We start from the raw sequence: 24,858 nt of genomic DNA on the forward strand, positions 1-24,858 counted from the left end.
AGGACACTGTCTTTCCTGTAGTCTTTTCATTTTATTTTATACATTTTTATACTATATTTTATTTCCTTAACAATGTGTTTTTTAACCCAGTGTGTGTGTGTGTGTGTGTGTGTGTGTGTGTGTGTGTGTGTGTGTGTGTGTGTGTGTGTGTGTGTGTGTGTGTGTGTGTGTGTGTGTGTGTGTGTGTGTGTGTGTGTGTGTGTGTGTGTGTGTGTGTGTGTGTGTGTGTGTGTGTGTGTGTGTGTGTGTGGCCTACAGAAAGGAGTTGAGATCATGTGCATCGTACCAAAGAGATGCAACGATATGATGAACGTGGGGCGACTCCAAGGATTTGACGTAAGATAACCCTGACATTAAATAGTTACCCAACAAAACAGGATATCAAACATTTAAAGACTTAAGAATAGATCAATCAACCCACCAATTTCACATGGTCTTATTTTCTCTCCTTCCTCCCTGCTCTCCTCTGTCTCCCTTATCGTTTTCGTTCTTCACCTCTTTCTACATTTTGCTACTCACTTTTGTTTCCTTCTTTCTTTCTTTTTTCGCCTTCCTCCGCCCTCCAGGGTAAGATTGTGGCCCAGGGTCGTCTGCTGCTCCAGGACACCTTCATGGTATCAGACCCCGAGGGAGGAGGAGGGAGGATGAGGGAGAGAAGGGTCTTCCTCTTTGAACAGATTGTCATCTTCAGCGAGCCACTGGACAAGAAGAGAGGCTTCTCCATGCCTGGCTTCCTATACAAGAACAGCATCAAGGTATCATCGATAGATCCTATGGAAATGTGTATTTAATTCCAAGCAGCAACACAGTTTCTCTCCTTTTCTTTCCCTTCATATTTTTTTTCTGTGTTTTTCTGCATCAAAAGACAATGTAAGCCTTGAGTGCTGTATCCATCCCTCAATGTCTTGATGAAGGTGTGTTGAAACTCTTTCTTTCTGTCTCCATTCCTCTCTCTCTCCAGATCGGTTGTCTGGGATTGGAGGACAGTGTGGACGGTGACCCCTGTAAGTTTGTGTTGACCTCCCGGGTGACCAATAGCAGCGTAGAATCCTTCGTCCTCCACTCCTCCCACCTGGGAGTGCGTCAGGTCTGGACCCTTCAGATCAGCCAGATACTGGAGAGCCAACGCAACTTCCTCAACGGTACACGCACGCACATAAACCCTTTGCGTAACTCATTCCAAAATAGTCAATTTTGGAATGTTGTGGTTTGTGATGTAACCAAAATAAATACCGCAAAGGTTAATATTTTGTTCAATCTCTGTCCCTCTCTTTCTCACTCTCTCTCTCCAGCTCTGACCTCCCCTATAGAGTACCAGAGGATCCATGTAGGGGCTAGCGACGGACCATGTCTACCCAGCAGCGGTGCTCCGTCAGTGGGGAGCGTCATGCCCAGTGTGGCCCCTGTTGGAGGTCTACAGGGTGTGCCTCTCACTGGTCCCCTCGGTGTAGGTGGGCCCCTATGTGTAGGTAGTCCACTCGTTGGAGGTGGTCCCCAGGGCGGAGCTGGCTCCTCCAGGAGGCCCTCCAGGATCCCTCAGCCCTCCCGCCTGCCCCAGCCCCTACGACACCCACACCACCCTGGGGCCGCAGACACAGACAGCCCCAACAAGATGTCAGGTAGGCATAGCCTTTCCTAGTATTACAGAGGATGTGTTTGTGTTAAAATTTCCCTGGTTAAGATGTTTCCCTCCCTTCACTCAGTTTTGCTCACTTGTAATTCAGGTTCCTCCCCTCGTCTCCCCCCTCATTCCTCGCTCCCTCACTCCGTCTCAGCGAACCCGGGGTCGCAGGCTCCAGCGGGGGGGGTGAGGGACACCAGGGAGGCCCAGCGTGGGGTGAGGGTCCAGGGGGGCAGTCCCCAGGGAAAGCGCACGTTCTCGGCCTCAACCGACCAGCCCCCTCCCACCCCCCCTATTCCCCGGGCCAGTGTGGCCCCCCTCTCTGGGCCCGTGCTTCTTTCCACCCCCACCAAGCCTCGCCCGGGCACCGTTTCCCCCATGGCCTCCCCCCTGGCAACTCCCGCCTTTGGGAAAGACGCCCTCCCGCCTCCCCCTCCCAGCCCTGGCCTGAAGTCTGGCTCTGGCTCCTTCTGGAGCTCCATGCCTGGTTCTCCAGCCAGTCGGCCCGGCTCCTTCACCTTCCCAGGGGAGACAGGAGAGACCATGGGGAGGCAGAACCAAAACACATCCCAGACCTCCTCTCAGTCCGCGACAGGCTCCCACAGACACTCCACCCACAGCAAGGAGGCGGACCGCATGAGTACGTGCTCATCCACCAGCGAGCAGTCCACCCAGAGCAATGGGGTAAGAGATGTACCCGCTGCCCAGGCTTCAGTGCGGCCTAGTGCTACTCCTGCTCCTGGTTGACTAATCCAGCACCTACGGGAGACCTGTCCTGTCTGCCTGTGTCCTGCTGCATCCCACTGGAGATGGCTCTACTAAACTGCTACTACATGTTCTACTACTACTAGTAGTACTCTTCTACTACTACTGCGCATCTAACGAATTGACAACTGTACTAAACTACTCTACAACGCACCTCTCTAACCTGCACTCCAAGTAGTAATCCACTACTGCTGTACTACTTAGTAGTCCTCTACTGTTACTACTACGTGTCTCTTGTCACTATGTCTCTAACAACGCTTCACCGCTTTGTAAGCTCTAATACAACTCTGCTAAACTCTACTGAAGACTTTTTCTCCTCTTTTTTTTAACAAGGCTTTTATAACACTTCAGTCTTTAACAACGACTTGCATTTCTATTTAACTCTAACAACGCTTCTGACGAGGTGACTGAAACTGAAACTCATCCCTCCTTTTTAACACCTCCACCTGAGTGTGTACTTCACTCCATCGTATTCACTCGTTCTCCGAAGGAGGAGTGGTGCCAATCTCTTTTTCTTCTTTCTTTCTCTCTCACGGAGGTGTATAAGTTATTTTGTTAACTGGAAACAGTGTGTTAAACTGGTGAATGGATGGCTAACCACAGCACTCACATGGAGGAGTATCTAAAGCTCTACTCAAATAGTATCTCTTTCCTCTTCTCTATGCTGCTTTTTGTCCGTCCTCTCCCTCTCTACCTAAACAGCGTTGTGAGTGTGAGGTGTGTGCGTGTGTGTAGGTTGGTGCGCCATGATAGAATCATTGTGTTTGGCCTGTTACTGATGAGATGCATGGCATTTTAGGGGATTGATCTACGTGTGTGTGTGTGTGTGGGGGGGGGATGTGAGTGTGTGTAAGGGAGTGAGTTTCTTGCAAGTTATTCAACATGCTTACACCACTCCCCCCTCTCTCCCTCCCCCCATCTCCACAGAGTGAAAGCAGCAGCAGCAGTAGTATGTCGACCATGTTGGTGACCCAGGACTACGTGGCCCTGAAGGAGGATGAGATCAGTGTGTCCCAGGGAGAGGTGGTTCAGATCCTGGCCTCTAACCAACAGAACATGTTCCTAGTGTTCCGGGCCGCTACAGAACAGGGCCCCGCCGCCGAGGGCTGGATCCCCGGCTACGTTCTGGGACACACCTCCACCATCATCCCCGACTGCCCAGACGGAACCATCAAGTAAGAGACTGTGGGAAGGATTTTAGTGTGACACCACACAAAATATTGTTAGCCTAAAACTAGGAATTGTGTGGTATAATGAGATATATGTTATTGATTAGTAGTATATCATATACCTTTCAACTTTGTACTTATTTGGGTAAACAGGAAGTCCTCATCCTGGCACACCACCCTGCGCATCCGCAAGAAGTCTGAGAAGAAAGAGGAGGGAAAGAAAGAGAGCAAGCTGGAAAACGGTTACAGGAAGTCCAAAGATGGGCTAACCAATAAGGTTTCTGTAAAGGTAAATCATCATCAATCATTTTTGTCCAGTGCTTAACGACCACTAGCCCAACCCGTGATGCCTAGGCAGGCATACTTATGTAGGTCGGAGAGGTTTGGATTGGTATAAGCAATAGACTAGAATGATTTTTCTCCACATCAGAGAGCTAGGCTGTGCTATTGTTGATGTGTTACTAGTAACCAACTAAGAATATCAAAACTACACAAAACATACTTCTATGATGTCTGATGTTTGGCTTGCTGTCTGTTTTTTTCAGCTTCTAAATCCCAACTATATCTATGATGGTAAGTCTCCCATTGTGTAGTCTCAATAAAGATCCCTCAATATAACAGAATTGATATACAGATCTACATATATTGTTTGTATACATGACCATTTTCCACGTAGGAACAATGAAGTTAATTGTACAATATTAAATAATAACCAAAGAATGAACAGAAAAACACATTTAAAAACAAACAAATGAATGTAAATAAATGATATGCTCTCACTTTGACACAACCCCTGGCACTCCCAGCTGCTCAGTGATGATGTCATTTTACCTTTGACTCTTAGTTCAACCAGAGTTCCTGGTACCCCTGAGTGAGGTGACATGTGACAACGGGGAGAGTGTGACTCTGAGGTGTAAGGTGTGTGGCCGACCCAAAGCTACTGTCACTTGGAGGGGACCTGACCAGACCACCCTGAACAACAATGGACACCACAGCATCGCTTACAGGTACACACAGAGAGAGTGGCAAATCAAAATCAAATCAAATTTGTCACATACACATGGTTAGCAGATGTTAATGCGAGTGTAGCAAAATGCTTGTGCTTCTAGTTCCGACAATGCAGTAATAACCAACGAGTAATCTAACCTAACAATTTCACAACAACTACCTTATGGTACAGAACGGCATAGGCAAGATGCAGTAGATGGTATAGAGTACAGTATATACATATGAGATGAGTAATGTAGGGTATGTAAATATTATATTAAGTGGCATTGTTTAAAGTGGCTAGTGATACATTTCTTACATAAATTTTTCCATTATTAAAGTGGCTGGAGTTGAGTCAGTATGTTGGCAGCAGCCACTCAATGTTAGTGGTGGCTGTTTAACAGTCTGATGGCCTTGAGATAGAAGCTGTTTTTCAGTCTCTCGATCCCTGCTTTGATGCACCTGTACTGACCTCGCCTTCTGGATGAAAGCGGGGTGAACAGGCAGTGGCTCGGGTGGTTGTTGTCCTTGATGATCTTTATGGCCTTCCTGTGACATCGGGTGGTGGAGGTGTCCTGGAGGGCAGGTAGTTTGCCCCACGGTGATGCGTTGTGCAGACCTCACTACCCTCTGGAGAGCCTTACGGTTGTGGGCGGAGCAGTTGCTGTACCAGGCGGTGATACAGCCCGACAGGATGCTCTCGATTGTGTATCTGTAGAAGTTTGTGAGGGTTTTAGGTGACGAGCCAAATTTCTTCAGCCTCCAGAGGTTGAAGAGGCGCTGCTGCGCTTTCTTCATCACGCTGTCTGAGTGTGTGGACCAATTCAGTTTGTCCGTGATGTGTACGCCGAGGAACTTAAACCTGACGACTCTCTCCACTACTGTCCCGTCGATGTGGATAGGGGGCTGCTCCCTCTGCTGTTTCCTGAAGTCCACGATCATCTCCTTTGTTTTGTTGATGATGAGTGTGAGGTTATTTTCCTGACACCACACTCCGAGGGCCCTCACCTCCTCCCTGTAGGCCGTCTCGTAGTTGTTAGTAATCAAGTCTACCACTGTAGTGTCGTCTGCAAACTTGATGATTGAGTTGGAGGCGTGCATGGCCACTCAGTCGTGGGTGAACAGGGAGTACAGGAGAGGGCTCAGAACGCACCCTTGTGGGGCCCTAGTGTTGAGGATCAGCGGGGTGGAGATGTTGTTACCTACCCTCACCACCTGGGGGCGGCCCGTCAGGAAGTCCAGTACCCAGTTGCACAGGGCGGGGTCGAGACCCAGGGTCTCGAGCTTGATGACGAGTTTGGAGGGTACTATGGTGTTAAATGCTGAGCTGTAGTCGATGAACAGCATTCTCACATAGGTATTCCTCTTGTCCAGATGGGTTAGGGCAGTGTGCAGTGTGGTTGCGATTTCGTCATCTGTGGACCTATTGGGGCGGTAAGCAAATTGGAGTGGGTCTAGGGTGTCAGGTAGGGTGGAGGTGATATGGTCCTTGACTAGTCCTTTAAAGCACTTCATGATGACAGAAGTGAGTGCTACGGGGCGGTAGTCGTTTAGCTCAGTTACCTTAGCTTTCTTGGGAACAGGAACAACGGTGGCCCTCTTGAAGCATGTGGGAACAGCAGACTGGGATAAGGATTGATTGAATATGTCCGTAAACACACCAGCCAGCTGGTCTGCGCATGCTCTGAGGACGCGGCTGGGGATGCCATCTGGGCTTGCAGCCATGCGAGGGTTAACACGTTTAAATGTTTTACTCACGTCGGCAGCAGTGAATGAGAGTCCACAAGTTTTGGTAGCGGGCCGTGTCAGTGGCACTGTATTGTTCTCAAAGCGAGCAAAGAAGTTATTTAGTCTGTCTGGGAGCAAGACATCGTGGTCCGCAACGGGGCTGGTTTTCTTTTTGTAATCCGTGATTGACTGGAGACCCTGCCACATACCTCTTGTGTCTGAGCCGTTCAATTGCGACTCTACTTTGTCTCTATACTGATGCTTAGCTTGTTTGATTGCCTTGCGGAGGGAATAGCTACACTGTTTGTATTCGGTCATGTTTCCGGTCACCTTGCCCTGGTTAAAAGCAGTGGTTCGCGCTTTCAGTTTCGCGCGAATGCTGCCATCAATCCACGGTTTCTGGTTTGGGAATGTTTTAATAGTTGCTGTGGGTACGACATCGCCGATGCACTTGCTAATAAACTCGCTCACCGAATCAGCGTATTCGTCAATGTTGTTGTTTGACGCAGTGCGGAACATATCCCAGTCCACGTGATCGAAGCAATCTTGAAGCGTGGAATCAGATTGGTCAGACCAGCGTTGAACAGACCTGAGCGTGGGAGCTTCCTGTTTTAGTCTCTCTCTATAGGCTGGGAGCAACAAAATGGAGTCGTGGTCAGCTTTTCCAAAAGGAGGACGGGGGAGGGCCTTATATGCATCGCGGAAGTTAGAATAACAATGATCTAGGGTTTTACCAGCCCTGGTAGCACAATTGATATGCTGATAGAATTTAGGGAGTCTTGTTTTCAGATTAGCCTTGTTATAATCCCCAGCTACAATGAATGCAGCCTCAGGATATGTGGTTTCCATTTTACATAGAGTCAAATATAGTTCGTTCAGGGCCGTCGATGTGTCTGCTTGGGGGGGAATATATGCGGCTGTGATTATAATCGAAGAGAATTCTCTTGGTAGCCACACACACACATAGAGGAACACACACACACGGAGGCAGGCACACACACACACACACTACACAAAGGTATCACTTGTTTATGAGACAGTGAAACAATAAGGTTATTGGCTGTTAAAGTTGTGTGTGTGTGTGTGTGTGTGTGTGTGTGTGTGTGTGTGTGTGTGTGTGTGTGTGTGTGTGTGTGTGTGTGTGTGTGTGTGTGTGTGTGTGTGTGTGTGTGTGTGTGTGTGTGTGTGTGTGTGTGTGTGTGTGACAGTGAGACGGGCGAGGCGACACTGAGGATAGTAGGTGTGTCTTCGGTGGACGACGGTGTTTACACCTGCGTCGCCGCTAACGACCTGGGCTCAGTGACATCATCAGCCATCCTCAGAGTGCTAGGTAAGACCACACACACACACACACGTACATACATACTGGCTCAGGCCAGTAATTAAGCAGTAATAAGTGTAATGTAACGATAAATGACTTGCATATGAAAAGTCAAGTACGGAGGGGGGCATGGCTTTAAAAATGGCAGAGATATTAGAATTTTTTATTCATATTGAGTCAAAATGACTTGGCTCTTCTAACTGTACTATTCCCCTTTTTGTGTGTAGCTGTGTCCAGTGATGGGGTCAGGGTGAGCTGGAAGGACAACTTTGAGTCCCATTACACTGAGGTGGCAGAGCTGGGCAGGTACAGTACACACACCTCTGTTCTTATCACCCCTTGGTGTGTGTGTACTCTTGTACATAACTTAAGAGTCTAAGCCCTGTCTAAGCTGGGGGAGGGGTACTGCTAAGCTATATATAACATTTTAAGAAGGTGTCATAGCAAGGATAATGTTGGTATTTGATTTAGAATTTTAAGACCCCTTGAAGTATAAAAAAATCTACAGTCATAAGTTCGGACACTTACTCATTACATTCATTACTCATTTTATTCAGTTATTTAAAATTATTTTCTACATTTTAAAATAATAGTGAAGACATCAAAACTATGAAATAACACATATGGAATCATGTAGTAACCAAAAAAGTGTTATATATTTTTCTTCAAAGTAGCCACCTTCTCCCTTGATGAAAGCTATGCACACTCTTGGCATTCTCTCAACCAGCTTTATGAGGTAGTCACCTGGAATGCGTTTCAATTAACATGTGTGCCTTGTTAAAAGTTAATTTGTGGAATTTCTTTCCTTCATAATGTGTTTGAGCCAATTAGTTGCGTTGTGACAAGTTAGGGATGGAATACAGAAGATAGCCCTATTTGGTAAAAGACCAAGCCCATATTATGGCAAGAACAGCTCAAATAAGCAAAGAAAAACGACAGTCCATCATTACTTTAAGACATGAAGGTCAGTCAATGCGTAAAATTTCAAGAACGTTGAAAGTTTCTTCAAGTGCAGTCACAAAACCCATCAAGCTCTATGATGAAACTCTCTCATGAGGAGCGCCACAGGATAGGAAGACCCAGAGTTACCTCTGCTGCAGAGGATAAATTCATTATTAACTGCACCTCATATTGCAGCCCAAATAAATCCAGAGTTCAAGTAACAGACACATCTCAACATCAACTGTTCAGAGGAGACTGTGTGAATCAGGCCTTCATGGTCGAATTGCTGCAAAGAAACCACTACTAAAGGACTCCAATAAAAAAAAAGAAACTTGCTTGGGCCAATAAACACGAGCAATGGACATTAGACCGGTGGAAATCTGTCCTTTGTTCTGATGAGTCACATTTGAGATTTTTGGTTCCATCCACCTTGTTTACGGATGATCTCCACATGTGTGGTTCCAACCGTGAAGCATGGAGGAGGAGGTGTGTTGGTGCTTTGCTGGTGACACTGTCGTGATTTATTTAGAATTCAAGGCACACTTAACCAGCATGGCTACCACAGCATCCCATCTGGTTTGCGCTTAGTGGGACTATCATTTGTTTTTGAACAGGACACTGACTCAAAACACACCTCCCGGCTGTGTAAGGGCTATTTGACCTAGAAGGAGAGTGATGGAGTGATGCATCAGATGACCTGGCCTCCACAATCACCCGACCTCAACCCAGTTGAGATGGTTTGGGTTGAGTTGGACGGAAAAACAGCCAACAAGTGCTCAGCATATGTGGGAACTCCTTCAAGACTGTTGGAAAAGCATTCCAGGTGAAGCTGGTTGAGAGAATGCCAAGAGTGTGCAAAGCTGTCATCAAGGCAATGGGTGGCTACTTTGAAGAATCTCAAATATAAAATATATTTAGATTTGTTTAACACTTTTTTTGGTTACTACATGATTCCATATGTGTTATTTCATAGTTTTGATGTCTTCACTATTATTCTACAATGTAGAAAATAGTAAAAATAAAAAAGAATCCTTGAATGAGTAGGTATCCAAACTTTTGACTATATATATATATTTGATGAAAAAAATGTTTTGGGCCTTACTGCTGTTAGACCGTACAAACACATTGAATAACAGATTCACTACATGGAACAAAAGATAGTCCCCCCAAAAATCTAAAGTAAGCTTGTTCTGAAGTGTCTGAGAGATATAAGAAAGATCAGGAAAAATTTGTTATTTTTATTGACATGTATTTAACCCCTAATTTTGTGAGAAGACCAATTTTCGGTATGTCTCATGGTGTGACAAAAACCGCTCTAGCTCTGTCATCTTTCACCTCAAATGCGGAAGTGTTACATAGATGGATGCGGTGGATTGAGACACATCCAATGCAAAAAACAAAACCATATCTATAGCTTAAACTGACACATTGTTATATTATGCAAATGTTATTTTCATGGAGCGGTACATCGATTAAGGGGTTAATGACGTTTCCAATGATAATGATGAAGAGTCAGCCTCTGAAGATGACCACCGTAACCTCTTCTCCTTGCCCCAGGGGCCGGTTCTCTGTGGTCAAGCGGTGTGACCACAAGTCGAGCAAACGCACGGTGGCGGTCAAGCTGGTCAATAAGAAGCTGATGAAGAGAGACCAGGTGACCCAGGAGCTCAGCCTGCTACAGAGACTGCAACACACATACCTTGTCAGACTGCTGGACACGTATGAGACCCCCAGCAGCTACGCACTGGTCCTGGAGATGTGAGTTACACACACACACACACACACACACACACACACACACACACACACACACACACACACACTAGTGCTGAGTGATTAGTGCTTTCTGAGGTCAGTTCGATTAGAAAAAAGTTTCAAGTTTTTTCGATTTCAATATATATATATTTTACATGTATATATTTTACATGAAATGCACTATGCATTTTGTGGACTGAATGCTGTAACAACACAGAATAAACAATTAGGCCCATGATGGTAGGGACTGCCCATTACTGCTTATCACTTATTAACCATCATTTATTCACATTACTGTAATTTAATTAAATATTTCAGCTGTTGTGTACACTGAGTGTACAACACAGTAGGAACACCTTCCTAATATTGAGTTGCACCCCATGTTGCCCTCAGAACACCTCAATTCGTCGGGGTATGGACTCTACAAGGTGTCCAAAGCATTCCACAGGAATGCTGGCGCATGTTGACACCCCGTGGGGTAAAATGATCACAAGAACGATGAGCAAAAATCCCAGAACCACACGGGGGGACCTAGTGAATGACCTGCAGAGAGCTGGGACCAAAGTAACAAAGCCTACCATCAGTAACACACTACGCTGCCAGGGACTCAAATCCTGCAGTGCCAGACGTGTCCCCCCGCTTAAGCCAGTACATGTCTAGGCCCGTCTGAAGTTTGCTAGAGAGCATTTGGATGATCCAGAAGAAGATTGGGAGAATGTCATATGGTCAGATGAAACCAAAATATAACTTTTTGGTAAAAACTCAACTCGTCGTGTTTGGAGGACAAAGAATGCTGAGTTGCATCCAAAGAACACCATACCTACTGTGAAGCATGGGGGTGGAAACATCATGCTTTGGGGCTGTTTTTCTGCAACGGGACCAGGACGACTGATCCGTGTAAAGGAAAGAATGAATGGGGCCATGTATCGTGAGATTTTGAGTGAAAACCTCCTTCCATCAGCAAGGGCATTGAAGATGAAACGTGGTTGGGTCTTTCAGCATGACAATGATCCCAAACACACCGCCTGGGGAACGAAGGAGTGGCTTCGTAAGAAGCATTTCAAGGTCCTGGAGTGGCCTAGCCAGTCTCCAGATCTCAACCCTATAGAATATCTTTGGAGGGAGTTGAAAGTCTGTGTTGCCCAGCAACAGCCCTAAAACATCACTGCTCTAGAGGAGATCTGCATGGAGGAATGGGCAAAATACCCGCAACAGTGTGTGAAAACCTTGAGAAGACTTACAGAAAACGTTTGACCTCTGTCATTGCCAACAAAGGGTATATAACAAAGTATTGAGAAACTTTAGTACTTAAATACTTATTTTCCACCATAATTTGCAAATAAATTCATAAAAAGTCCTACAATGTGATTTTCTGGATTTTTTTTCTCATTTTGTCTGTCATAGTTGAAGTGTACCTATGATGAAAATTACAGGCCTCTCTCATATTTTTAAGTGGGAGAACTTGCACAATTGGTGGCTGACTAAATACTTTTTTGCCCCACTGTACCTCACGAAGCAACTGCTCTATATCCCTCTCAATCGTACATTCTTCTGTCTCTTCTCCATTTCCATTTTGGTTAATCGCTCAACATGAACATACCTGGTAGCACTCCTAGACCTCTTCAGCTACAGATTGGTCCTGGAGATGTGAATACACACACACACACGCACACAGTAGCATTCAACATTCTCACAGATCTGCTTGACCCGTGTGCGTGTGTTTCTCTCTACAGGGTTGACCAGGGTCGTCTCCTGGACTACATAGTGAGCTGGGGGAATCTGACTGAGGAGAAAGTGGCCAGCTACCTACGGAACATCCTAGAAGCTTTACATTACCTACACAACTGTAGGATAGCCCATCTGGACTTAAAGGTACTGTACTTTGGTATTCATCATCTTTCTTTTCAATTCTGTCTCTCCTTTCCATTTCTCTCCTTCATATCTCCATTCTTCCTATCTCTATCCTTTTAATTTCTCCATTCTCACTTCTATTTATACTATCCCATATCTCCCCTGTTTTCTCTCACTTTCTCTCTTTTCTAAACCTTCTATTTATACTCTATCTCCCTCCCTCATATCGCTCTCCCTCCTTCTCCTCCCTCTTTCTCTCCTCTCCCCTAGCCTGAGAACCTGTTGGTGTCCCACACCTCATCCGGCCAGCCTGTGGTAAAACTGACTGACTTCGGGGATGCCGTCCAGCTCAACAGTGCCCACTACATCCACCCTCTCCTGGGAAGCCCCGAGTTTTCCTCCCCCGAGCTGGTCCTGGGGGAGCCGGCCGCCCTGACCTCTGACCTCTGGAGTCTGGGGGTTGTGACCTACGTCCTCCTGAGCGGGGCCTCTCCTTTCCTGGATGAGAGCGTGGAGGAGACGTGTCTGAACATCTGTCAGCTAGACTTCAGCTTCCCCCACCACTACTTCAAGGGCGTGACCCAGGGGGCCCGGGAGTTTGTCTGCCTGCTGCTGAGGGCCGACCCGTCCAGGAGGCCTCCGGCTGGGCTATGTCTGCAGGAGCCCTGGGTCCAGGGCCAGGCCAAGTTAGCAGACGTCCAGGGACAGGGTAGGGTGGAAGGTGGGTGTCTGGACACGTCTCGCCTAGTGCTGTTCATAGACAGGAGGAAGCACCAGACAGACGCAAAGCCCATCGGAGGGGTACAGAGCTTACTACACAGCCGGCTACAGCCACTGGCCTGAGTGAGGGATGGAGCGATGGAGAGAGATGCCCCCTCCCACCACCCTAATAGGAAGGAGAGAACAGGGCGTCCAGTCCCAAACGGACTCCTCGCTACATTCCCACTAGCTGCTTGTGTAGATCTAAGAAGATTTAATAGGTATGAGCAATATTACTTCCACCTAACCTCTCAGAAGACAAGGTGGAGACGGGATTGATAGAACCATATTGCTTAGACCTATCCAAATCCTTTCAGATCTATATGAGGTGACTAGGGGTTAGTGACTAGGGGTTGATTTGAGACTGAGCATCTCAGAGAAAGAAAAAAGTGGGGGGAAAATGAAATTCGCTGATCTCATCCTCTTTCAGATATGTTGTGGTTTTAAAGAGTCCTGTGGTCCTTCAACCAAAACATGAGGCCTGTAGGCCTAGAGGTCCTTAGCCAATCAGAGTATTCCCTGAGAGAACACACACTGAGTTCTTAGCCAATCAAAACAAGGATGACAATGTCCTCACCAGTCTACTGCTGCTTGCTTGTTTACACTAAAACTGATTTTCGAAAGAAGAAAAAATCGAAAACAAGAAAAATACTGACAAATCGATGGAGTAACATATTTGTCCTCTATCTTACTGAAAGTCAAACAAACAGAGCTTTCAGAGGAGAGAGTGTTGCCAAGGAAGCTAGTGTTAGCACACAGCAACCATCCCTTCCCTCTTGTTGCCAGAGAAAGAGAGAGCGGTTTTGTTTTTGTGCTTTTACAATATGTGACTCAAAGACTTTTGAGACACCCCCTTTCATAAAGAACCAATGTATAAAGAGAGAGAACATTGTTCACAACTTTTCAAAAAAGTTTTTGAAAAAAACAACAAAAAACTCAAATGAACATTTCAAAAGAAGATTGAAGAAAAACGCTCAGCAGTAGAAAGTCGCTACGCTACTTTACACCCCGGAGAGGACTCATCCATTGACTGAGCTCCTCCACTTTGTTGAGATAGTTTTATGTCTAATCAGAGTTTTCCAATTGCTGCGCTTATGTACTTAATCTAAGAAACCTTAATCTAAGTAAAGATAGAGATTCTGCTGACTGCTACAAAGTCTCAACAACAGAAAATAATGATTTGTTTTGTTTTTGCTTTTACTAGAAACAAAAATGGTATTGCGCAGATTTAAGATGATTAAGCCTTACTTTGTATATAGACTCTTAACTGCCTTCTGTCCCTCCCGTTTCAAAATGGCCGCCTGCTCTTGAGAACATTCTTGGGACTAAAAAATCCTGCAAATGAAATGTAGTAGATCACCAATTGGGCGATTGAGCCTGAGTGGCAGCAGAGATGGTCAATCGGATGGAGAGTGAATGAGGAAAAGGAGCAGGAAGACAGAATACTGTAAATGCACTCAATGTATGTTATGTTTCCCCCATTTTTATCATGTGCAATGTTGCGGCTTTAACATTTTATGCAACTATTTATGAAGACATCTGTTGTACATGTAATAAATAGAGATAAAAGCATGTACTTGGTACTGCAAGCTCCGCTGGTAGTAGTCCTCATTATTTGACCTATGACCCTGTTGGGGTGTTAACTTATCACCATAGAATTAGAATGAGTAGAACGGACATCCCCATTCAGGTCTGCCACTATGAGTGTCCCCATAGGACATTCGAATCCTATGGTTATCTCTTCCTAGGTAACCTAACATTCTGGGGTTGCCTTCTACATGGCACTTATGGCTAGATCAATGAATCATTTTTTATTTGTCACTTTTCTTCCTCTCACTTTTTCTTTTTCTATAGAAGTTTACTGATATACCAAAGTTGTCCCATCATTACCTTCCCTGTCCTGCGCTATTATTTTAATTATATTTTTATGAATTAATGACATTTCACTTTATTTCTCATGTTTTACGCTATGGAACCCTAAAAAGGGTTGTTTACACTTTTTTTGACTGGAAGTTATGGTCTGGTTTGATTCTGGTCTTACGATAACTTTAGCCAGTCTATAAGGCAATAACGATCTCCACTTTTGGCTTGGATCTCTGGAAATGCAGGGGGTTTCTGAACTTCACCTACCTGTTTCATCTAGACCATTGTAGACTACTGTTGAAAAATAGGTAATGTCCACTCACTGATTACTGCTTATACAAGTGACCTGTGTCAAGTGTTAAAACTTCTCTCATTCAGCTGGCACTCTCTTCCCGAGGGCTTGTCTTATTGGGAGTTCTCGGCTGCATCCCAAATGGCACCCTATTCCCTTTATAGAGCCCTACTAGGGCCCAGGTCAAAACGTGTGCATTACAAACGGAATAGGATGCCATAGTGTTAATGAGCCGAATTTCAAACCTATTTTATATGAAGTTATTTATGTAAAAAGAGATCCTATTACAGCTGTTTCTCATGATTGAGATGTTTAAGTGTGCTGTGTCAAACACCAGGGCTGCGTCTCAAATAGTACCTTATTCCCCATCCAGTGCACCACTTTAGACCAGGGCCCTATGTTGGAACTATGTATGATTTGACCTATAGGTGCCTCTAGCTTGCTGTCTAACCTCATACTAAACCTACTACAGGGCTCTCCAACCCTGTTCCCAGAGAGCTATCATCCTGTAGGTTTTCGCTCCAACCCCAGTTGCAACTAACCTGATCCAGCTTAATAACCAGCTAATTATTAGAATCCGGTGCGCTAGATTAGGGTTGGAGTCGAAAACCTACAGGACGGTAGCTCTCTGAGAACAGGGTTGGAGTGAAAACACACAGGACGGTAGCTCTCTGAGAACAGGGTTGGAGTGAAAACCTACAGGACGGTAGCTCTCTGAGAACAGGGTTGGAGTGAAAACACAGGACGGTAGCTCTCTGAGAACAGGGTTGGAGTGAAAACCTACAGGACGGTAGCTCTCTGAGAACAGGGTTGGAGTGAAAACCTACAGGACGGTAGCTCTCTGAGAACAGGGTTGGAGTGAAAACCCACAGGACGGTAGCTCTCTGGGAACAGGGTTGGAGTGAAAACCCACAGGACGGTAGCTCTCTGGGAATAGGGTTGGAGTGAAAACCTACAGGACGGTAGCTCTCTGGGAACAGGGTTGGAGCGAAAACCTACAGGACGGTAGCTCTCTGGGAACAGGGTTGGAGCGAAAATATACAGGACGGTAGCTCTCTGGGAAAAGGGTTGGAGAGCCTTGCTCTACAACATGCTTACAAACACAACACAACACTGATGAATGATTCTGGTGTATAGGATAGATGTCTACAGACATTGTTTCTTTGGGTTAAATGGGGGGTAATTTAGTGGTTTAACTCTAGCCCCAATCTGGACATTAACCATTAGGTTTTGGGAAAATCTGACCCTGCATCATCTCTGAATCAAATGTCCTGTTACCAGATTTGAGTTGATGCCATAGTTTGGGGTGAAAGGTAGTGGAATGTTTTATTAGAACACTATATGGCCAAACAGTCAGCTAGATTTGTCATATAATTAAATGTGATGTTGCTATGTTTGCTGTTAGGGAATTATAGTGCAGGTTTTGAATGGGTCACGGATGTCTGAGTCAAAAAAAATTGTATTTCATTTTTTGCAATGAAAAAATACTCCAGTCTGAACTTAAATGACCAGGTAGAACGTGTGTAGAAAGGATAGTGAAATAAAAAAAATATATATAATTTAATCTTACATTTTTCTTCAATGACAGTATTTTCAATAAAGCTTTTAGCCGTGCTAATTTGGTTGATTTTGTGGTCTCAAACCAGTGAGTTTGTTAACATTCTTCATCAAGAATGTGGGCAAAATGTTGACAATGAAAGAGGTGGGAATGTTGTTCCCTTGTCATATAATTGCAACATCTACTATCAACATAGCATTAAAAATTCCACATTCTATTTTGGCTATTATGTTTTGCAATACAAATATTGGGTTGTGACAGACAACCTGGTTCAATTTGGGTTTCGTATACTGGTATAGTGAGTCACCTGATAGGAACTTGCTAAATTGGGTAATTTCCTTCTGGCAGAGCGAGAAAGAGAAAAGGCCCATTGACCAGCCCATGCTGTCAGGGAAGTATGTTGATTTATCTGATAGGAACATGCAAAACTGGTATATTTCCTTCTGGGAGGGAGGGAGGGGTGGGGAGAGAAGTGGCCCATTGTCAGGTCACCTGTACATTCCCATACCATATCATGTTCTTTAATTTATTTGTTAATCCATTTTTTGTAAAGTTGTATAAGGATGTTGAAACATGGGAATGGGTGGTTTTTTTCTGTTTCTTTTCTTTTTTTGTCCCAATCTCATCCTGTTTTATACATGAAAAACATTATGATTTTTAAAGGGTTTATTTCTCGTTCTTTTTTATTTTCTTTACTTTTGCATGTATATTTCTTTGCACAGAGACCATGAGTGTTTATGCGAATGTATGTAAATATTTTCATTGTTTTTGCCATCAGTTATTTGGAAATTAAACATGGAACATACCCACTTGTGCTGTCCTCACTAAAGCCTTGCTAGCATTATCTAGGTTTCAATCCAATTGGCGACAGATTTTCATGCAAATATTCAAAAATCTGCATGAAGAAATATGTTCAATTTCCTACCATTGGTGTATTTCCTCCAAATTGACTTGTTTCAGTTTGTTTATCAATACGTGATGACGTAGTACACACAACATGTAGTTTTTCGCTCAAGTTTTCAGATACGGAACAAAAAAAATCTACAGTTCAATGTGTATCCAACGCATTTTCAACTCTACGGATAGTTTTGTCACAAAAACTGTTGCGTAAAATAGCAAATGTGCCTACTCTGGTCTTGGCACGTGCGCTCTAGCCAACAGCTCGCGGATACAGTACCCGTAGGCTAGTGAGTCGACATGATGAGATTACTTATTTGTCAAAATGGCAATTAAGCATCGATCAGAAAAAGACCGTCAATATTTATTGAAAAGGTGTATACAACTAATCACCGTGCACTTTCATTACCCTATGAAGTTCATTATAATTTATTTCATGTGTAGCCTAATAAACTGCATTATTTCCCGAGCCGTAGTGGGAGGACCATACACCATATCATCGCATGACTCCAATTTACTGAGATTAATATTTATGTATTTTTTCACCTTTATTTAACCAGGTAGGCCAGTTGAGAACCAGTTCTCATTTACAACTGCGACCTGGCCAAGATAAAGCAAAGCAGTGCGACACAAACAACAACACAGAGTTACACATGGAATAAACAAACGTACAGTCAATAACACAATAGAAAAGTCTATATACAGTGTGTGCAAATTAAGTAAGATTAGGGAGGTATGGCAGTAAATTTGCCGTAGTGGCGAAATAATATTATGATGGTTATTAAATCAATATTTGCGCTTGAATTAGTTTCCATCTCCTTTACCGCATAATTTACCGACACAAAAAGATCCCACCATGTAGAACATATCGGTCTGCATTTATACAATTGTACTGAAAAATTCTATTGCATTACAGCTGTCATGATTTTATTTTTCTACGATATGGCTTTACTCCCATGTAAACTGGATGGGAACGTGGTTATTGAGTGCTTTTTTTAGTAATTTGTACTCTTCAACACTAAATCTTCCAACAACCAGGCGAGAAACTTATTTAATTATGCAGTTGAAGTCGGAAGCTTACATACACTTAGGTTGGTGTCATTAAAAGTTGTTTATTCCACTAATTTCTTGTTAACGAACTATCGTTTTGGCAAGTCGGTTAGGACTTGTACTTTGTGCATGACACAAGTAATTTTTCCAACAATTGTTTACGGACAGATTATTTCACTTAGAATTCACTGTATCACAATTCCAGTGGGCCAGAAGTTTATATACACTAAGTTGACAGTGCCTTTAAACAGCTTAGGAAATTTCAGAAAATTATATCATGGCTTTAGAAGCTTCTGATAGGCTAATTGACATCATTTGAGCCTCAACCTGTTGAGGACAGAGGGCGCTGTTTTCACTTTGGGGGAAAATCGTGCCCAATTTAAACGGCCTCGTACTCAATTCTTGCTCGTACAATATGCATATTATTATTACTGTTGGATAGAAAACACTCTCTAGTTTCTAAAACCGTTTGAATTATATCTGTGAGTAAAACAGAACTCCTTTTGCAGCAAACTTCCTGACAGGAAGTGGAAAATCTGAAATCGATGCTCTGTTCTAGGGCCTGCCTATTAATGTCCTTGATATTTATTAGTATAGATGCACTTCTTACGTCTTCCACTAGATGTCGACAGGCAGTGAGAGAAGAAATGGAGAGAATAACTTGATCTGGGGTCAAATAAAAGCTCTCGGCATGACGTGTCACCAGTTTCCTGTTTTCTGGAGAGCGCGTGAAGGGACCTGGTTTTGCCTTCTGATAAGCTGTCGTTATGGACGACTAATATCTCCAGCTTTGATTTTATTTGATACATGTGACAATATGTGACAATCATGTGACAATCATCGTAAAGTATGTTTTTTCAATATAGTTTTATTAGATTATTGAAATTTATTTGGGACGTTAGGCGTGTTGCGTTGTGTGCCTTTGTTCAGGAAGGAGAGCTTCGCGCTACTTTGCTAGCTTTCCGTGCTAATTGACTGGAGAAGAGGAAATTCTAAATCCAAACAACGATTGTTCCCGACAAAGGACCCCTTGTACAATATTCTGATGAAAGATCATCAAAAGTAGGACCCATTTTATGATGCTATTTCAAATATCTGTCGAACATGTTGTACTAGTCGTTTGCGCCCAGATTTTGGGCACTCTCTCGCTATAACTAAGCTGTATGTCGTAATGAAGTTATTTTTAGAATTCTAACACGGCGATTGCATTAAGAACTAGTGTATCTATCATTTCCTATACAACATGTATTTTCTAGTAACGTTTATGAATAGTTATTTGGTCAGAATAGTTGGTGTGTCATAAAAATATCCGCACATTCTGGGAAAAAGCTGCTACGTTAGCACAATGTATAACCACTGATTTCAGCTCTAAATATGCACATTTTCGAACAAAACATAAGTGTATGTATAACCTAATGTTATAGGACTGTCATCTGATGAAGGTTTATGAAGGTTAGTGAAAATTAATATATTTTGCTGGTTTATTCGCTATCGCTAACGTGCCTATTGCTATCGCTAACGTGCCTTGATGAATGAATGCGGTAGTGTGGTAGGCTATTGTAGTAAGCTAATATAATGCTATATTGTGTTTTCGCTGTAAAACACTTAAATCGGAATTATTGGCTGGATTCACAAGATGTTTGTCTTTAATTTGCTGTACACCATCGATTTTTCAGAAATGTTTGATGAGTATTTAGGTATTTGACGTTGGTGTCTGTAATTACTCTGGCTGCTTCGGTTCTATTTCTGACGGTAGCTGTGATGGTAGCTGCATGTTAAACTGATTTATACCTCAAATATGCACATTTCGAACAAAACAGATTTATTGTATAACATGTTATAAGACTGTCATCTGATGAAGTTGTTTCTTGGTTAGTTAGGTTGGCTTTGTGCTGTGAAAAATGTCCTTTTTTGTATTTGGTGGTGAGCTAACATAAATATATGTGGTGTTTTCGCTGTAAAACATTTAAAAAAATCGGACATGTTGACTGGATTCACAAGATGTGTATCTTTCATTTGCTGTATTGGACTTGTTAACCCTCCCGTTGTCTCGGCGGGTCAGAGCGACCCCGGGCAGTTCCGAGTTGATTGCCCGTGTCTGTGTGTGGGTCGGAGTGACCCCGGCAGCCTTAGCAAGGTGTATGTTGTAACCCTCCTGCCCCTGTGTGGGCGGGGTCATAGTGACGTCAGAGGGGTCAGAGTGACCCCGGCGGCGTTAGCAAGGTGTATGTTGTAACCCTCCTGCCCCTGCCCCTGTGTGGGCGGGGTCATAGTGACGTCAGAGGGGTCAGAGTGACCCTCGGCAGCGTCACCTGTCGCTTCCCCCGTGTCTGTGTGGGTCAGAGAGACCCCGGCAGGCCGGGGTCACAGTGACCCAACACCACCACCTGCTGGATACTAGTAAAAGGTCCTGCCCCAAAATTGACATTCTCAACATTCCGGGCAAGGGCCTGTGTCGAATACGGCGTGTCTGCCCCCAAACGGGCCCTTGGGCACCGTGTGAGTTTGGATATCGAATCTAAAAACGCCCCCCTACAAACTACTTTCCCTTGGTTGTGGAAATTGTGCCTTTCGGGTATGGCTGTTGTTAGACAACCTTCCCCTTGCCTCGGCGGGACAGAGTGACCACCGGCCAGCGTTCCGAGTCGATTCCCAGTGTCTGTGTGGGTTAGAGAGACCCCGGCAGCGTTTAGCAAGGTGTATGTTGTAACCCTCCTACCCCTGTCTGGGCCAGGTCACATTGACCCGAGCCCTGTTGTAAGCCCTGCGTTATGAGTTGTTCCCCTCTGTTCCGGGGGCCTGGGGTCAGAGAGACCCCGGCGGCGTTAGCAAGGTGTTTGTTGTAAACCCTCCCCTCCTACCCCTGTCTGAGCCGGGTCGGAGTGACCCGGGGCCTGTGTTAGGAGTTGTTCCCCTCTGTCTGGGCCGGGTCGGAGTGACCCCGGCAGGGACCAGTTGTCCCCACCAACTCTGTGCACGACCTCGGTGCTATCACGCGGGTAGGCCAGCCGAGCGTCCCGGATGGGACCGAAGGGGCCAAGGGGCCGAAGGGGCGAAGGGTCGAAGGGCCGAAGGGCCGAAGGAGCAGGCAGGGCCGACCACGCGCCTCGTCCATTCGCGTGCCTCGTCCCATTCACGTGGCCACCGTAAGCAGGGCGTAGAGAGGCTACTAATATTGTCAGGAAGAAGAAGAAGAAGAAGAAGAAGAGGACGACGACGAGGACGACGACGAGGAGGAATACGACCCCGCCGAGCGTGAGCCCTCCGCCTACGACAGTAAGCAGGGCGTAGAGAGCCTACTAATATTGTCAGGAAGAAGAAGAAGAGGAAGAAGAACAACAAGAACAACAACAACAACAACAACAACAAGAAGAACAAGATGAGGACGATGATGAGGACGACGACGACGAGGACGACGACGACGAGGAATACGACCCCGCCGAGCGTGTTGCCTCCGCCTACGACGCCTCGCAGTCCCGGTTTCAGCGCGGCTCAGGTCCTGGAACAGATATCCTCCAGCGTCGACCAAGAAGACGAAGAAGACTACTGCGATTCCGAAGAGGAGGACGTTTCGGAAGATGAAGACGGTGAGGAATACAACCCCGAGCGCGACGCGGACGACTACGGAGACGACTCGGCCTCGCGGTCGAGCTCCTCTTCGGAGGAAGAGCCGGAGGAAGAGCCGGAGGAAGAGCCGGAGGGAGACGCGGCCGCTGCCCGAGAGGAGCGAGACAGAGAGCCAGACAGAGCCAGAGAGCCAGAGCGAGAAAGGGAGACGTTGCTGTCGAAAAACGGCAAAATCAAATGGTCCTCCGCGGCCTATCGCGGCCCGGACCGACCCCGCGCCATCCGCCAGCCCTGCCCCGCCGTGACGCCGGGCCCCACGGCCTACGCCGCGTCGCGAGCGCTCGACATCGAGTCCGCCTTCCGGCTGTTTGTCACACCGGCGATAGAAAGGATCATCGTGGACATGACCAATCTGCAGGGGGTGAGAAAATACGGAGACGGCTGGCGACCCATGGACTCCACCGACCTGCGCGCCTACGTAGGGCTGCTGATCCTAGCCGGCGTCTACAGGTCCCGAGGCGAGGCCGCGGCCAGCCTGTGGGACGCCGAGAGCGGCAGGACCGTGTTCCGCGCCACCATGCCGCTCAAGGCGTTTCACAAGTACTCGAGGCTGCTGCGATTCGACGACCGCCAGTCGAGACCCGCGAGACTCGCCACCGACAGACTGGCGGCCGTGAGAGAGGTGTGGGACCTGTGGGAGGAGCGGCTGCAGGCCCTCTACAACCCGGGGCCCGAAGTGACGGTGGACGAACAACTGGTCCCGTTCAGAGGTACCGTCTATGCATCTGTGTACGTACGCGTAGCGTAGAGAGCACGGGCAGTCTATGTATCTGTGTTTGTACGCGTGGCGTAGAGAGCACGGGCAGTCTATGTATCTGTGCATAGAGAGCGGTAGCAGTCAATGTATCTGTGTATGTACGTGTAGCGTAGAGAGCACGGGCAGTAGTAGCACGGGCAGCGGTAGCAATCGGCAGTAGTAGCAATGGGCAGCAGTAGCAATGGGCAGTGGCACGGGCGGCGGCGTCGGCGGCTGCGTGTAACGTAAACGCAGTGCGCCCCGATGGTGAGCCAGTAACTCATGACGCTGCTAATCTCCTGCAAATCTCCTCTCCCTCTCCTCTCCCTCTCCTCTCCCTCTCCTCTCCCTCCCCTCTCCCTCGCCTCAAGGACGCTGCCCTTTCCGACAGTACATTCCCAGCAAGCCGGCCAAATACGGCATCAAGTCGTGGGTGGCCTGCGACGCCAAGTCCAGCTACGCTTGGAAGATGCAAGTGTACACCGGCAAGGCGGCCGGCGGATGCCCCGAGAAGAACCAGGGCGCGCGCGTCGTCCTCGATCTGACCGAGGGACTGCCGGCCGGTCACAACGTCACGTGTGACAATTTCTTCACCTCCTACGAACTCGGGCAGCGGCTCCTCGAGAGGAACCTCACCATGGTGGGCACGGTGCGAAAGAACAAGCCCGAGCTCCCTCCCGCGCTGCTCCAGTCCAAGGGCAGACAGGTCTCGTCCTCCAGGTTCGCCTTCACGCCCACCGCCACTCTAGTGTCCTACCTGGCAAAGAGAAATAAGAACGTGCTGCTTCTGAGCACGCGGCACGCGGAGCCCGACGTCAGCGATCGCCGAGACCGGAAGCCGGCCCTCATCCTAGACTACAACTGCAACAAGGGCGGCGTGGACAACCTAGACAAGGTGGTCGGGACCTACAGCTGCAGACGGATGACCGCCCGCTGGCCCCTGGTCATCTTCCACAACATCCTCGACGTGTCCTCCTACAACGCCTTTGTCATATGGCGAGAGATCAACCCCGACTGGATGCCCGGGAAGCGGAACAAGAGGAGGGTGTTCCTGGAGCAGCTCGGAAAGGCGCTCGTGAAGCCCTTGATCCAAAGAAGGCAGCGTCTCCCCCGCACCGAAGCCGCGTCCGCACTTGTCAAAGTCATACGGGGCGAGCGTGTATCCGCCGAGGCTCGTCCGCAGGCCCGCGAGCGAGCCGCCGGCCCGGCCGCCGCCGCCGCCCCGGCCGCCCCGCTGGGGGCGAGTAAGAGGAAGAGGTGTCAGGTCTGCCCACCCAAGAAGGACGCCAAGACACACACAGCGTGCTGCAGGTGTAAGAAATACATCTGCAAAGGCTGTTCACACCCATACTGTCACACTTGTGCCCACTGGGCCTTTAGCCAAGACGGGACAGAGTGACCCGGGGGGGGACACTGTGTGCTAGGCATAATAGAAGGACAACGGGAGGGTTATGTAACAACAACCATACCCAAAAGGCACAATATCCACAACCAAGGGAAGGTAGTGCAGGAGGGGGGGGGCGTTTTTAGAATCAATACCCAAACTCACACGGGGCCCAAGGGCAGTACGGGGGACAGCCTGTCACTTCGCACACAGGGCCCTTGGCCGTAATGTTGAATCTGTGAGTGTCCACCACAACCTCTCAGTTATCCAAAACTTTATGTTGTATCCTGTCTGTGGAATTTGGAGGCTGTGACAATAGATCCAGCTTTCAGTAGTGTAGCAAACCACGTATCAGTTATCCAACACTTGATGTTCTAGCCAACGCACTAATACAGGGAAGTACTTATAAGTCAGTTTGGGTTGTTACAAGAGTTTACATTTATCAACACTGGGGAAGAGGTATCAGCTATAACAAGTAGGACTATTATGGGTAACCTGTTCATCTTCGTTGCAACAATCCACTTGTCTCTATGTATGCATCTGTACGAAAAAC

General features: G+C 46.5%; 2 protein-coding genes across 7 annotated transcripts in view; both read left to right on the top strand.

Annotated features, from left to right (window-relative positions):
- The window catches only part of LOC129820105 (triple functional domain protein-like), a 113,161-nt gene extending 95,745 nt beyond the window's left edge, over nucleotides 1-17,416 (top strand). For 5 of the 6 annotated variants that reach the window (XM_055876965.1, XM_055876966.1, XM_055876967.1 and 2 more), the window contains 14 exons: nucleotides 259-336; nucleotides 567-755; nucleotides 962-1,142; nucleotides 1,293-1,619; nucleotides 1,725-2,305; nucleotides 3,314-3,561; nucleotides 3,709-3,844; nucleotides 4,101-4,128; nucleotides 4,400-4,562; nucleotides 7,479-7,600; nucleotides 7,819-7,897; nucleotides 10,091-10,291; nucleotides 12,022-12,160; nucleotides 12,410-17,416. In XM_055876965.1, coding sequence (XP_055732940.1) covers nucleotides 259-336; nucleotides 567-755; nucleotides 962-1,142; nucleotides 1,293-1,619; nucleotides 1,725-2,305; nucleotides 3,314-3,561; nucleotides 3,709-3,844; nucleotides 4,101-4,128; nucleotides 4,400-4,562; nucleotides 7,479-7,600; nucleotides 7,819-7,897; nucleotides 10,091-10,291; nucleotides 12,022-12,160; nucleotides 12,410-12,982 — 3,045 coding nt within the window. In that variant the 3' untranslated portion in view covers nucleotides 12,983-17,416. Of the gene's footprint in view, nucleotides 1-258; nucleotides 337-566; nucleotides 756-961; nucleotides 1,143-1,292; nucleotides 1,620-1,724; nucleotides 2,306-3,313; nucleotides 3,562-3,708; nucleotides 3,845-4,100; nucleotides 4,129-4,399; nucleotides 4,563-7,478; nucleotides 7,601-7,818; nucleotides 7,898-10,090; nucleotides 10,292-12,021; nucleotides 12,161-12,409 lie in introns of those variants that run through there. The other variant, XM_055876972.1, reaches the window with a different exon arrangement.
- Nucleotides 17,417-20,598: 3,182 nt separating this feature from the next.
- Nucleotides 20,599-24,434, top strand: LOC129820108 (piggyBac transposable element-derived protein 4-like). The gene is made up of 2 exons (XM_055876982.1): nucleotides 20,599-22,895; nucleotides 23,293-24,434. The coding sequence occupies exons 1-2, from the start codon at nucleotides 21,938-21,940 to the stop codon at nucleotides 24,318-24,320; spliced, it is 1,986 nt and encodes a 661-aa protein (XP_055732957.1). The 5' UTR covers nucleotides 20,599-21,937; the 3' UTR covers nucleotides 24,321-24,434.
- The last annotated feature ends 424 nt before the right edge of the window (nucleotides 24,435-24,858 follow it).

This window comes from Salvelinus fontinalis, chromosome 22, assembly GCF_029448725.1.
Source record: "Salvelinus fontinalis isolate EN_2023a chromosome 22, ASM2944872v1, whole genome shotgun sequence".
NCBI lineage: Eukaryota > Metazoa > Chordata > Actinopteri > Salmoniformes > Salmonidae > Salvelinus > Salvelinus fontinalis.